The sequence below is a fragment of the Colobus angolensis genome, unplaced genomic scaffold (assembly GCF_000951035.1).
Source record: "Colobus angolensis palliatus isolate OR3802 unplaced genomic scaffold, Cang.pa_1.0 Scaffold87, whole genome shotgun sequence".
Taxonomy (NCBI): Eukaryota; Metazoa; Chordata; class Mammalia; order Primates; family Cercopithecidae; genus Colobus; species Colobus angolensis.
Genome location: NW_012122598.1, coordinates 2,602,599 through 2,616,322, shown reverse-complemented (window position 1 = coordinate 2,616,322; position 13,724 = coordinate 2,602,599). Strand labels below are relative to the sequence as shown.

Genomic DNA, 13,724 nt, shown 5'->3' with positions numbered 1-13,724 from the left:
AGGGAGGAGGAGGAGGGAGAAGAGGAGGAAAGTGAAGGATAAGAAGGGGAAGGAGAAGAAGAAATAATGCATCTCCTGACCAAACAGCAGTTTGAGATCACAGAAAAATTTATTATAGAAATACCAGAAATGCTGCCCCTTGACAGTACAATTTTGAACCAGGAAACGATGAAATCACAAGCACTGCCTAAGAGACCCACACTGCGCCCATCCAATGCCCCAAGAGAATCATGGACTTGGAAGTTGTGTTAGGACTCAGTTAGCAAGTGAAGGTGACTCCAGATCTTAAAAGCAAAGCTACATTCTGACTCTCAAGACCTGTTAGTGGGCTGATACTTTCCTCTTCCTACCCTCTCCAGCACATCTCAAGCCTCTTACATAAGATTCAAAATTAAGAGTCAAATTCTCACAAAGTGCTCACAGCCACAGAGAACAGAGGGCGGGAGGGACTAGAGAGGTCTGAGAAAGGGCATTAAACTGCCTTGCAAAAAAAAAAAAAAAAACGGGCAGCTTCCTGACTGACTTGGGGTTGGAACCCTTCCAAGACCCAAGTCAGATCCTCAGACTTCTCAGGCCCAAGGCACCTGGATGGAACAGAGCTGGGCTTCACGTGCCCACCACATGGGACAATTCTCAGAGTGGTTATGAAGCAGAGCTTAGGAAGGGTCAGGCTTTCAAGGAATGGAGCTGTCAGGAGGAAACAGGACAGAAGCAGAACTTGCTTGTCTGTTCATCAACTCCCGCATCCACTGCTAAAACAGGCTTCCCTCTGGGTGAGGATTCGTGACCCCATGCCCTCTGAAATACTCCCACCTTGAGTTGTTTACACAGGGGAGAATGCTTCCTGAGACAGAGGTTCAGAATCAGGACAGTGATGCCTTACAGATATCTGATGTGGGCAGTAAATCTATACTTTCCATCAACATGAGTGCATGAGGCTATGGACCAAGAGGCAGGAATAGGCTGCTGGTGCAGAGGTTTTCCTTACCAAGCTAGCTTGTCCTGCAATCAGCAACTTCCCCCAAAGGGATCATCTTGTGGCCCCCAGAAGGGCAGGGGGCGTGGATTCTTGTTCACAGAGCAGCCCAGGTGTGGCAAAAGGAGCCTGGGGCTGAGATACCAACTCTCCATTATGTGCCTTGTCGATGCTTTACAGGCTATTTCCCTCCATCGCTAAACTAGATGCCTGGTGTCTTTTAGCATTGTGGATCAATACTTAGCTGCAGTGGCTTGAGTTGGGGCATAAGGGCATTCTATTTGGAGGCAGAGGAATGATAGCCATGACTTCTCCCTAACCTGCTAACTCACACAGCCTCTGCCTCTAACTGGAATGTTTCTGCTCACCCTGGGCTACCGATCTTCCCAAAAAGGTGGGAGCAGGAACAGCAGCAGGGCCAGCTGAAGGGAGTCTGAGTGAGAATGTGCCTAGCTGTTACTCTAACTGCAAGCCAGTGCCCTCCAAAGAGATCTGCTGTTTGGGCTTATCCACCCTGCTTCCCCCCATTAGAGTCTAATTTATTGGCAAAATTGCTGAGACGCATCAAGAAAAGTGAACGACAGGGAGTCAGGAAGGGCGTGGAGGGGAGGAGTTTGAGGAGAGGGCGACGCGGGTGCAGGCGTGAGGTATGGCAGAAACGAGGCCTCTACTCCAGGATCCGCCTGTGGGAGGTGTTGGTGGAGGTCTGGATGATCTGCACGCGCGAGGATCCACCGCTGCTTCTGCCGCTCCCTCCGTAGCTCCCGCCGCCGCTGCCATAACCGCCTCCACTGCCCCGTCGTGCGCCGCCTCCGCGGTAACTTCTTCCACCGCCATAGCCCCCACCGCTGCCGCCGCCGTAGCCTCCAGAGACGTAGCTGCCGCTGCCTCCCGCGCCGCCGCTGATGCTCACTTGGCTGTTCTGCACCGCTGTGGGGAGGGGACAGTGCACACGAGGTCACCCACCTGCACCCACCCCTTCACCTGCAGCCTCCTCCATCCTCCATCACCCGTGGTATCGACTTGCAAACCGATACATTGAAAATTGAAAGTGTTCCCACTTGAAAATTATTCTTCATACTACAAAGGAATGCCAGGGTTCCTCTCAGCAACACACTTTCATTGTTTATTGAATATATACCCTAAAGAGTTCTAGCCACTGCTGATTCCTAGGCATCATTTAAAAAATAAAAATAAAAAATAAAAAATAAAAGGCATCATAACAATTAAGATAAGTAGACCTGAAATCACAACCATTTATTTCAAATGAATTCTTCCAGACTTTGCCATTACACTTGCTTACTTGTACTGTTGTACAAGACTGGAAGCTAAAATGCCAGACTTTCAGTTCTCTGCTGGCCACCTCCCCGCCCTCCCTTCACCCAGGACTGCCAGCCTTTCTCTGTCCCTGGGTTCTGCTACTTACAGATGCTCACATGGCTCTGCAGCTCTCCTGACATCCTGTAAAACCAAAGCACAGGGTCAGCCAGACCCACAGGGCCTGAGGAGGGAAGGCGGTGGCCCACAAACATCCGGATCAGAGGTGTCCCCAAGCCTTAGGGAAATTTGTGTGCATGAGAGCAGGAAGCCAGTAGAGCCGAGAGAATTTTCAGCGTTTTCATGAAGACTTTTAGCATTGGGGGTGAATACCGAGCTGCAGTGACTTGGGTTGGGGTATAAGGACATTCTACTTGGAGGCAGAGGAATGATAACAATGACTTCTCCCTACCTTGCCAACTCACACAGCGTCTGCCTCTAACTGGAATGTTTCTGCTCACCCTGGGCTACCAATCTTCCCAAAAAGGTGGGGCTTATCTTTTCTCCAAATAGCCAAATAGCCAGTCCCACAGTTTCATGGGTGCATATCAAGCCTTAGCCCCAGAAACACAGCTGCGGGACCCACCTGCTCTCCTCGCCCTCCAGCAGCTGGCGGTAGGTGGCGATCTCCACATCCAGGGACAGCTTGGCCCCTAGCATGGCCTGGTAGTCACGCAGCAGCCGGGCCAGCTCCTCCTTGGACTGCTGCAGGGCCTCCTCCAGGTCCTGCAGCTTCTGCCGCGCATCCTGGAGGGCCTGTTCGCCTCTCTCCTCGGCATCCGAAATGAGTGACTGCATCTGTTCAATCTGCTCCGGAGACAGTCAGAGACCATTTTAGGGTTGAGTTTCTAGAGCTCGATCTGGCAGGGCATTGTGGGAGGTGCAGGGCTTAGTCAGCCTTCCCTGAGCACCCATCCCACCTGCTTCTTCACATTGCTGATCTCTGCCTGCAGCCTCTGAACAGTGCAGTTGAGCTCTGCAATCTCCATCTTGCTGTTCTTCAGGTCATCTCCATGTCTCCCTGCCGTGATCTGGAGCTCCTGGTACTAGGGGCCAAAGGCAGCATCATGGTCAGCATGTGCTGCCCACCACAAGCCCTTCCAGGAGGGAGTAGGTCTGGGTTGCTCTCCCCTGGGAGATTCTCACCCATCTTGTGCTGTGGTCGCCCCTACATACACACTCACAGCTATACCAAACCTCCCTCACCCGGGCTGCAAACACATGTATACATGCACATGCTCACACCATACCAAGCCTCCTGCATTCCCACCTGTCTCTGGGCAGACTCTCATCCCAGCCAGACAAACCTGCTTCGTGATGCCCTTTCTAATACTTTTTCACACATCTAAGCCTTCATGTTGGTCCTTACCCACACTGAGACCCCCTCACTCTTTCCATCCACTGTATAGCTTCCCACCCTTTTCCAGGATGATCTCCCTAGCAATCTGGCAGGACCTTATGTCCCAGAGGCCCTCCACCTGCTCCACGTTCAGTCCCATTTCCCCTCCATCTCTGTTTCTGTCTCTGTATTGCCCCATCAGTCAAAACTCCACCCCCAGGACAGGGTTTTGAAGTGAGTGGGAGAAGCGTCAACTTGAGGGAATCTGCATTCTGCTGTTTTCACTGCTGGCCATCTGCCTCCCAGTCTAAGGTCGAAATCCATTCCACCCCAGAACACTGTCTGCAGGACAGTGGGACAATGGGCAGCCAGGATTGGAGTTGGCCACAGATCATCCTCAAAGCCAATCATCAATGCTAGTTGTTCAGAATTTAGTGACTGGACTGTCAGCCATGCCCTTTCAACCAGAGGATTCACCATCCAAAAAGATCCAGGTCAGTTTATGGTAAAGAAGTAACCAAAGATGTGCCCAACAACTTAGCCACAAAGAGGTTGGTCTAATAAGGGAGGGTGTAGTCTTACAATATAATACCAGGCTGTTAAAAATGCAGCAGATTATTTAGTGTCAGAGAAAGGTATCCATATGCGATAAGTAAAAGAGAAAGTACAGCCTGGCCAACATGGCAAAACCCTATCACTACTAAAAATACAAAAATTAGCTTGGTGTGGTGGTGTGCACCTGTAATCCCAGCTACTGAGGAGGCTGAGGCAGGAGAACCGCTTGGACCCAGGAGGCAGAGTCTGTAGTGAACTGAGATCACGCCACTGCACTCCAGCCTGGGAGACAGAGCGAGTTTCCATCTCAAACAAAAAAAAAAAAGAGAGAAAGTAAAAAAAAGTATGTTTTAATAGATACCATTATGAAAAAAAGAATAAAAATCATTCTAGTGGTGAGGGGAATGGGTTTGTAGACACAAACCCGAGTTTAATTAAGCTGTGGCTCTGCCATTTACTAGCTACAAGGCCTTAGAGAAATTAAGTAATCTCACGCACTAGTATCTATTATAAAATTGTGATAATGAAATTCTTACCTCATTGGTTGTTGTAAGGATTGAATGAAATAATATATATATTAGGTAAAGCACTTTGTGCAGTGCCTAACACAAATGAGTTCTCAATAAACATTATTGGGTTGGTGCAAAAGTAATTGCAGTTCTTATCATTACTTTTAATGGCAAGAACTGCAATTACTTTTGCACTAGCTTAACAGCTACAAAGAACTGGCAGAAGAGATATTAACATATCAATAGCGGTAGTGAGAGATGGGTAATCTTTACATGTAATTTGTAGAATTTGTATAACAAACACATTTTACTTCAGAAATAAGAAAGACAATGCAATAAGAGAAAGACAATTCTGGGAAGAATCTGGTTTTCTGGGCACCAGATCTGGGGGCCGTACCCACCTTGGTCTGGTACAGGGCTTCGGCCTCGTCCTTGCTTCTCTGTGCAATCAGCTCGTACTGGGTTCGCACTGCATCAATGATGCTGTCCAGGTCCAGGGAGCGATTATTGTCCATGGACAGGATGACGTTGGTGTCGCTGATGTGAGTCTGCATCTGAGACAGCTCCTGCGAGGCATGGCACACAGGCTGACTCCTTCCATTCTCCTCTGGGGGCCTCAGTTTTCCTCTGCTGCTCCCTCAAGGCTCTCGGGGGAAGCCAGAAGCCTGGGCCAGGTAGTCTTGGGGAAAAACTCTTGGAATTGTTGTGTGCAATGAGAGATAATAGGGAGAGTCTTAACTGCCTCCAGGGAGAAGGAAGGAGCCTAAACCTGGAGCCCTTCAGATACCATCTCCCCATCACACCTCTCCTGCAACTGCCACTCTGCCTTGCTCTGACTTGGCCACCATAGTTAGCTGGGATCCTTGGCAGGTATGCCTGTTCCTTGAAATCACATGAGCTCTCTGAGGCAGTAGAATGGACTCCAGTTGACGAGCCACTTGGACTCACTTTTGAGTCTTGGCTCTACCATTTACTAGCAAGGTAACCAAGCAAGTAATTTAACCCTTCAGTGCCTCAGTTTTCCCATGTGTGGAATGGAGATGCCCATAACATAAATTTCTGACACAGCATCTGGCCCAGAGCACGTACCCCCAAATTAGACACAGGCAAAAGAGCACTGGGTGACAGAGTGTTTGATCCCCCACCACTAAGGTCACTCCCTTTGACACTCACACTGTCACCTCCCACAGAGTTTCCTAACAGCTCCATCAGCTCCCGAGAATTAATGAAGATTTCTGGTTGGTTTTGCCCCTTATATGTCTGGGTGATTTCCCAGACAGATTGAAAGCCATGAACCAGGGACAGGTTCGCCTCCACCTAACTCAGGATTCTCCCAGCCTTCCATCTCCATTACTGCAACCTGGGGATTCTGAGGATTAGGGTGGAGAGGATGGCTGACTCCAGGCCCACAGAGTTGGGGTACCTGGGGAGATGAGTCCCTAGTGGGTAGTGTTGGGTTTCAGACCTCGCCTCTTATAGTCCATACTCCTTGTGAGATGTGAGAAAAGAAAGGGGGTTCTTATAAACGCTTAACTCACCGTCAAAAATAAATACTTCAAGAAATTGACCTCCCCAGTCAGAGTGTCCACCCTGGACTCCAGGTCCACTTTGCTCACATAAGCAGCGTCCACATCCTGAATAGCAGGCAGAAACAGTTTGACTTTATTGCCCAGGCATTGCCTACCACCAGCTAACTGGGTGGCTCAGGCAAGTGGCAGAGCCACTCTGGGTTTATTTCCTTACTTCAAAAATTCATCACCTCACTCCAATAAGGGATCTACATGTCCTGGCTTTCCTGGCCAGAAGGAGATGTGACACCAACCTCCACATCTCAGTCAGTCACACCCAACACCCCAGGTCCTTCCCCGGGTCCCAAGGCTACACGTAACTGACATTCAAAAGCTGTCATTTCACTTCATTTCACTTTCAGGACCCCAGAGAGATACAAACTTAAGGCTTCCTAAAGAGTCATTATCAGTGTCGGTTTTAGTGTAAGGGCCCCACATTTAGGCATCACACACAGCAAGCCGGCCACAGAGGCCACCCTGCCATTGCCACAGAGGCCACCCTGCCATTGCCACAGAGCATCCCATAGGGATTCCTCACTCCCCGCAGCCTCCTGGGTCCACAGCCACCCTTGGGACTCCCCTTTCCCTCACCTTCTTCAGGACAACAAAGTCATTCTCGCTGCCAGTCCTCTTGTTGATTTCGTCCTCATACCTGTCAGGCGAGGCAAGGAGTACAGTCCTGAGCTCAGAGAACCCTGCTCAAGGTGCTGGCTGTCCATTCCAGGAGGCTGGCGCTCTCATGGATGAGGGCAGAGCCAACTCCTGGGTCTGTGGGCCAACAGAGGGGACCCCAGGCCAACATGGAAAGCCCAGAGCCACAGAGAAGGTCCCTGGAATGTCTCCTTTTATTTTGATGTTTTACCTTTGTAAGTGTATCAAACTCATTCATTACTTAAAATTGAGAACATGAAATAACAATCACTTATACTAAATATTTTTGAAGAGAAAAAATTTAACCTACAATTCTGTGCCCCACCCCCCACCAGCACCTCCAGTGTGGATTCCATTTTTCCCTCATTGACTCACACACACTTGGATCTCCACTGGCACGACACAGTAAGCATGCCAAGGTGATGGGAGAGAAGCACCCTGCACCCCACATGGGGAAGAAGAGGAAGGGAGAGGCTCGGCTGCCTGCACAGCTCAGAGTGGCTGATCTGGAATTCGACAACTCCTGTCACCCCTACTGTTTATGGTCATAATAGCTAGGGTTTATTGACTGGTAGGGGTGTGCAGGCACAGTACTAAGAACTTATTAAGCATCATTTCATTCAAAACCGGCAGTTCCCAAAGTGTGGTCCCCAATCCACCAGCATCAGCACCACTTGGAAACATGTTAGAAGTACAAACACTCTCCCATATCTGCTGAATCAAAAACTCGGGGGGCAGAGCCCAGCAATCTGATTCCAGCAAACTGATGCATGCTCAAGTCTGAGAACCAGAGATCTACCCACAACAATCCAACAAGGGAGGTTCTTGCTCTTCCCACATTACTAACGTGAACACCAGAGGCTTAAAAAGATGAATTTGTAGGCAGCTAGTAAGTGGAAGAGCCCACACTGGAAATCAGGCTTACTTGGCTTCAACATCCATGAAGCTATCCTGCCCCTCCCCACCCAATGCGATTGACAGCTGGCTGCCAATATCATCTACCTGGGTTGCCACATACAAAACAGCGCCTCCTGCAGTTGTGCAGTGCAGAGCCTGCATGTCCCACTCCCCTACCTTTACACATAAACACTAAAGCAGAATGTCTTGCCCCTGTGACGAATTTCCGGCCATGCTTCTCCCCTGTTTTGCCCTGCCTGGAGTCTCACTTGCTCTTGTAGTCCTCCACGACATCCTGCATGCTCCTGACCTCTGTGTTCTGGCGCATCTGCTCCGCATTGAGCAAATCCACCTGCTTCCGCAGGTCACTGATATAGTTCTCCAAGAGGGGCTCCAGGTTGTTGGTTCCAGTTGAGGTGTTCACCTGCTGCAGCAACTCCCATTTTGTTTGTAGCACCTGGTTCTGCTGCTCCAGGAATCGCACCTAAGAGCAAGAGACCCCAGCCCACCCCAGGCCATGGATCAGAGCAGCTCCCCCATGAGTAGGGGGATCCATAGCCTCTCAACACATCCAGACCTCAGAGAATCAGGATGGCTCCTCCAAGAGTCAGAGAGAGCTTCCTTTTCTCTGGGATTGAGACACACAGAGGGCAATGTGGTTTCTGATGGCCAATGGCTGTACGGTCAGCTTGCCTAAAATTGACACTAAGCTCACTCTGGTTTTGAAGGTAAATCACCTCCTTCATTTACATCATAGAGCACTCGCCCTCCAAGCTCAATTTATCCATGCCAACGTAAGGAAATGGTGTTTCGGAGCATCTGAGACACTGATGACCCCAAAGCTCCTTTCTCTTTGTGGTCAAAATGCATTATGCGATAGAGGAGAGGAAGAAAGAAAAAGCAAGAAGGATCAATTTGGCTTAGAACATTAAACTAATTCCTGAGCACACTTGCTTGGGTGCCCCTGCTCTGCAGTCGCCACCACCTCTGCTGTCTGCCAGGATGTTTGTCAGGAAAGTAACTCATTTAAATGCTTTTATAATGCAGACAGAATTTTTAAGGCAAATGTTCTCATTTTTTTAAAAGTCTAATGCAGTCAAGTGCCCCAAAGTGAGGACTTGGGTTGTCAGGTGTTTGAGAACTACCCACTTGCTATTTCCCGGGAAATGGAGAGTGGACTTCACTCAATATTTTCACCACCTCTTCTCCCAGAATTGTGGATATGAAGGTAAGATAAGGGGCCCAGTAAGGCAGCTGGCTATGCAAAATGTGTGGCTTGTCCTTGGCATGGTAATGACCAGCCTCCACCTTTCCTCAGCCAGCTACACATTGTGGAGCCTCCACTCCAGTGCCCTGATAGAAGCAGTGGTGCTGCCTCCAGACTTTGCTCCGCCGCATGCGGGCACGCACGCGCAAAAACACACACCCTCCAGAATCCAGCTTCCTCCTCCGGGTACTGTGTAAAGGGGCAAACCTACTGCTTTGTGTGATCGGAACGGAACTCTGAAGACACTCCCTTACCACATAACACTAGTGAGGGTCCCCCAAATCCCTTGGCCTTTGAGAATCTGCCCGTCTGAGGGGCCAACCCTGGTTAGCTCCCTTTGCATTCTGACTCTAGGCTGGAAAATGTTTGCAGACAACACCACCTCCCATGGCTCATTTTTGCTGGCCTTATCAAAGCAAGAGATTACGCAAGCAGCTCTCCCAGGCTTGTCAGCACAGCTCACAACACCGTGAGAAATTCCTGCCACTCTCTGTTTTTACTCTGTGGTGGCACTCCCAGGGAGTGAAGAAATCAATTCAGCACTCATTCACTGTGCTCAGTGGCAGTGGCATTGTGGGGACCAAAAGAAAGAATCCTGTGGTCCCATGGAGATTCTCCACATAAAACAACGAGGGAGCAGTGACACAACTCTGGGTGCTCTGGCTTTAGCCCAGGTACCCACCCGCAATATCCCAGGAGTTCATAGAAGACACTGTGGTTCTCATCAGGCCACCCAAACTGCAAAGGCAAAGTCTGGCTGCAGGGAGTGCCTTAACCACTAGAACAATCAGTGAAAGCCACTGTGTTTTTCCCCAGGTTCCTCAAAACACTCCTGGTCTGTGTCCTACCAGCAAAACTCAAGGGCAGTTCAGCTAGCACAGATGGAATGAGGCATGCTGCTGAGCGACCTTCTTGCCCACCCTCTGCTTCAGTGCCCTTCCCCTGCACAGGGACCTCCCAGTGCCCTCAGCACTCCAGTTCTCCTCAACTCTTTGCCCAGCAAACTCCTACTCACCCTTTAGACCTCACCTGAGGTGGCATTCCACCAGTGTGTCCCCTTTGCATCCCCTTGTTCCTTGCCTTTCTAAATCTGTTGAGACTTGCAGTCATGCAGCAGTGTGTGAGCATCTCTCTCCTGGGCTGCACTGGACCCCATGAGGGCAGGCCTATATCTACTTTGTTCTCCAGGGGACACAGTGGACCCACACAACGCCCAACACAGAGAAGACAAAAAGTGTCATGCACTCATGAAGTGCAAAAGGTTTTAGAATTGCCTGCTGGTGTGGGCTATCCAGACCACTCGCCATCCCTGGCATAGAGGTCTAAGGATCAGCTGAGCAAGGCCAGCCCAGTGTCCCAGGGGGAAGAGCTGGACCCCTCCTTTCCTTCCTGAGGCCCTATCCCCTTGTCATTGGTTCTAGAAAGCCTTTGGCTCCATTTCCACTCTCTGAGCGTCCAGCACTGACCCTATTTGTCATCCAGCTTCTATTTATTGAGCAATTCTCATGTGTCAGGCACTATTCTGGGTGCTAGGTATTTGGTATTAAGCAAAACAGGCAAAATCCCTGCTTTCTAGGAGTTTGCATTCTATTTAGAGAGATAACGATAAAGAAACAATCATGTAAAAAAGACAGTGCCTCAGACAGCTGCAGGGACTATGGAGTCACACAGGGCCGGGGCATAGGAATGCAGAAGTGATGGTCAGGGAAGTCCCCACTGAAACTGTGGCATCTGAGCAAAGACCCACAGAAGGTAAGGGAGGAAGGTGGGCCTCTCTTAGCAGAGGGAATGGCAGGTGCAAAGACCTTGAGACAGAACTGAGCCTTGGATGCTGGTGAGCAAGAGAGCAGCTGAGGAGGAAGAGGGGCACAGGACACTGCAGACAATAATGAGTTGGAAGCCTGGAGGCTATTTTCCAGGCCTCATTCTGCTCACTAGCGGTTGTATCCTGAAAGCTGTTCCACCCAGGGAGGGCAATGTGACCTGATTCCACAAATGTAAGTGTGGGCTTAGCAGCAGCCGCAGGTTAAAGGGCAGATAATATAGGGCCTTATAGGACTTGGGCTTTCCCTACAGTTGAGACAAAAAGCCACTGGAGGATTCAAATGGAAGAGTGGTGTGACATACTTTTAAAGGATGGCTCTGCTGTAGTGTCAAGCATAGGCTATACAAGGGTCAAGGGTGAAAGCAGGAAGACCAGTTTGGAAAGCAGAGTCAGAAGTCACCTGTCATAGAAGCCTTCTACCTTCCAGTCAGGTCACAACCCACCTGGCTGAGGAGCCTCTCCTCATAGTCATCACAGGCCATGCCCTTCAAAGGACAAGAGACCTAGGTCTCTTGCACCTTAGCCTCTGCCCACTGCTCCATGCCATGCAACTGGACAGACACCCTGTTCATGGCAGAGGCCACAGTTGGGTGAGCCTCAGGAGGTCAGTTGCCAGCGGCCTGTGGTTATTTTCCAGCCCTCTCTCCTCCCTGCTTCTCTCTTGGCCCAGTCGTGAGCTCCCAGTAGTGACTCCTTGCTCCAGTGAAACCCTCTAACCCCCACCTGTGCCTGAAGCGTGGTGGTACTCAGCCACATTTCCCACGCAGTGTGATCAGAAGCCACAGGAGCACGCTGCTGTGTTGCGCTCCTCTTCAGCAGCCTCTGGGCCTCAGCACCCTCACCCTCCTCCACCTGCTCACACACTGTCCCATCCCCAGCATCTGCCCAGATACCAGAGGCCTGCCCTGCCACCCAGCATGGCCTCTGGCCACAGCTACCCTTCCCCTTCAGGCCACAGGTCAAGCTCTGGCCTCAGCACCGAACTCCTGTGGTGACTGAGGGAAAGTCACTGACTGTGCAAGTGGCCTTGGTGCTCTGTGGGGCTTCCCATTGCATCCCTGGAGGCAAAACTCCTCCGGGGGAGGTGCTAGTGGCCGCTGTGCCTCGACCTCCAGACAAAAGGAGATGCTGGAGGGAGGTCTTCACCATGGTGAGTTCACCAGCCTCTGTTGCTGCTTTGGACCTAATCTGAAGTTTCAACAGGGAACTAGGGACGGGGGCTTCTGTGTCTCCATCTGGCCCATCATTGGCCCTTGATGAGCCAAAAGGGGGGACTCAGACAGAACCCTACATTGCATGCTGTTGACTTTAGCCCCAACAGATACCCACCACCAGGGCATTCACCATGCCCTGCCTGCTTCTCCTGCCCTGGCTCTGTGGCTTCATCTCTGCTTCTCTCATCCACCCCCTGGTATCCCATTTTCTCCAGGAATTGTAACCGTTTGAAATTCCCTAAAGGCGTCACAATTTTATGCCTCCTGGTCTTTCTGCCTGAAAATCCCCTCTGCCCTAACAACCCATTTAACTTGTACTTGCTTCGGCAGCACATATACTAAAATTAGAACCCATTTAACTTTTCCTCCGTCTTCCAGACTCAGCAGGCAGAGCTCATGACACCCTCCTTTGAGCTACCATGTCCCAGAGAGTACTTCCCCTATTGACACACTTCACACGCACTGTCATAATTATCTTCCTTTTAGATGTCAGGCCCTGTGTCCTAGTCACCTGTAGCACCTGGCACAGTATCTACTCTATCACAGATGCTTAGAAAATATTTGTGGGCTGAATGGGTGGATGGATGCATGGGTAGATAGTTGAGTGGCTTGATGGATGAGTAAATGAACGGATGAACACATGTTTGTGTGTGTGTGTGTGTGTGTGTGTATAAATGGATTGTGTGGATGAGGATGGATGGATAGATGGATGGATGGATGGGTGCATTGGTGGATGGGTGGATGGAAAGTGAATAATTGTGAAAGAGAATGAGGGTACTACACCATGTATTTGTTGAGTATTTTCACACTGCTTATCTCCTTTCCTGCCAAAAGGAAACGATAGAATTAAATCCCTGCAAGAAGACTAATTGAAGCCCAAATGGGGTAAATGATTTCCTAAGGTCCCAGGTATCACCACCAAGCTGAAACAGCACGATGTGCTGAGAGGTGGCAGGGTGTAATCTCTCTCAGTCATTTGGTCAGTGACCAGTGACCCTCCCTGCCCCTGAGGTACTCACTTTGTCGATGAAGGAGGCAAACTTGTTGTTGAGAACCATAATCTGCTCCCGCTCCTGGGTCTTGATCCTCTGAATTTCAGGGTCCACCTCCAGGTGAAGTGGCTCTAGGAGGCTCTGGTTAATGGTCACCTCTTGGATGCCCCCAGGAGGACAAGAAGGACCAAAACCCCCAAGCCCAAAATTGCTAGCCCCAAATCCAGCACCCCCAAAACCACCTCCTCCAAAGCCACCACCTCCAAAGCCACCAGCCCCAATGCTGCTAACCCCAAAGCTCCTGACCCCTCCAAATCCCCCTACTCCCCCACCGTGGCGGAAACCACTGGCACTCCTCCCCACTAGACTAATGGAGATGCTTCTACTGCCACCCAGATTATACAGACTCCTAGAGCCAAACCCCCTTCCATGGATCCCATATCCTCCACCACCACACCTCCCTCGAGTATAACACACAGAACCCCCAGCCCGACTCCCACCACCAGAGCCCGCAGAAAAGCTGGTACGATAAACCTGCCTGCTCCGTGAGCTAAACGCGGACTGAGAACTATATTGGCGGCTCATGGTTGCTGGAGCATCCACATAAGCAAGCA

The 13,724-nt window shown here is 50.3% G+C and overlaps 1 protein-coding gene across 2 annotated transcripts; it reads right to left on the bottom strand.

The window, feature by feature from the left end:
• Positions 1–76: 76 nt before the first annotated feature.
• On the bottom strand, positions 77–13,724 carry LOC105503615 (keratin, type II cytoskeletal 1b). Of its 2 annotated transcripts, XM_011930609.1 has the most exons (10): positions 13,138–13,724; positions 8,579–8,663; positions 8,082–8,296; positions 6,856–6,916; positions 6,235–6,330; positions 5,098–5,262; positions 3,214–3,339; positions 2,880–3,100; positions 2,403–2,437; positions 77–1,906 (listed from the first exon to the last, which is right to left on the bottom strand). In XM_011930609.1, exons 3-10 carry the CDS (start codon positions 8,138–8,140, stop codon positions 1,644–1,646), a joined length of 1,026 nt encoding a protein of 341 aa, XP_011785999.1. In that variant the 5' UTR covers positions 8,141–8,296; positions 8,579–8,663; positions 13,138–13,724; the 3' UTR covers positions 77–1,643. The 2 variants fall into 2 exon arrangements, with proteins under 2 accessions (XP_011785999.1, XP_011785998.1); XM_011930608.1 differs by lacking the exon at positions 8,579–8,663 and having other exon boundaries at positions 13,138–13,718.

Bases quoted from the DNA above. Each gene is read 5' to 3' on its own strand.
- LOC105503615 (XM_011930608.1), bottom strand. From the start codon at position 13,695: ATGAGCCGCCAATATAGTTCTCAGTCCGCGTTTAGCTCACGGAGCAGG. The intron at 8,297-13,137 runs GTGAGTACCTCA...TCTTGCTCTTAG, and splicing joins TTGCCTCCTTCATCGACAAA to GTGCGATTCCTGGAGCAGCA. The intron at 1,907-2,402 runs GTAAGTAGCAGA...CCCTCCCCACAG, and splicing joins GCAGAGCCATGTGAGCATCT to CGGTGCAGAACAGCCAAGTG.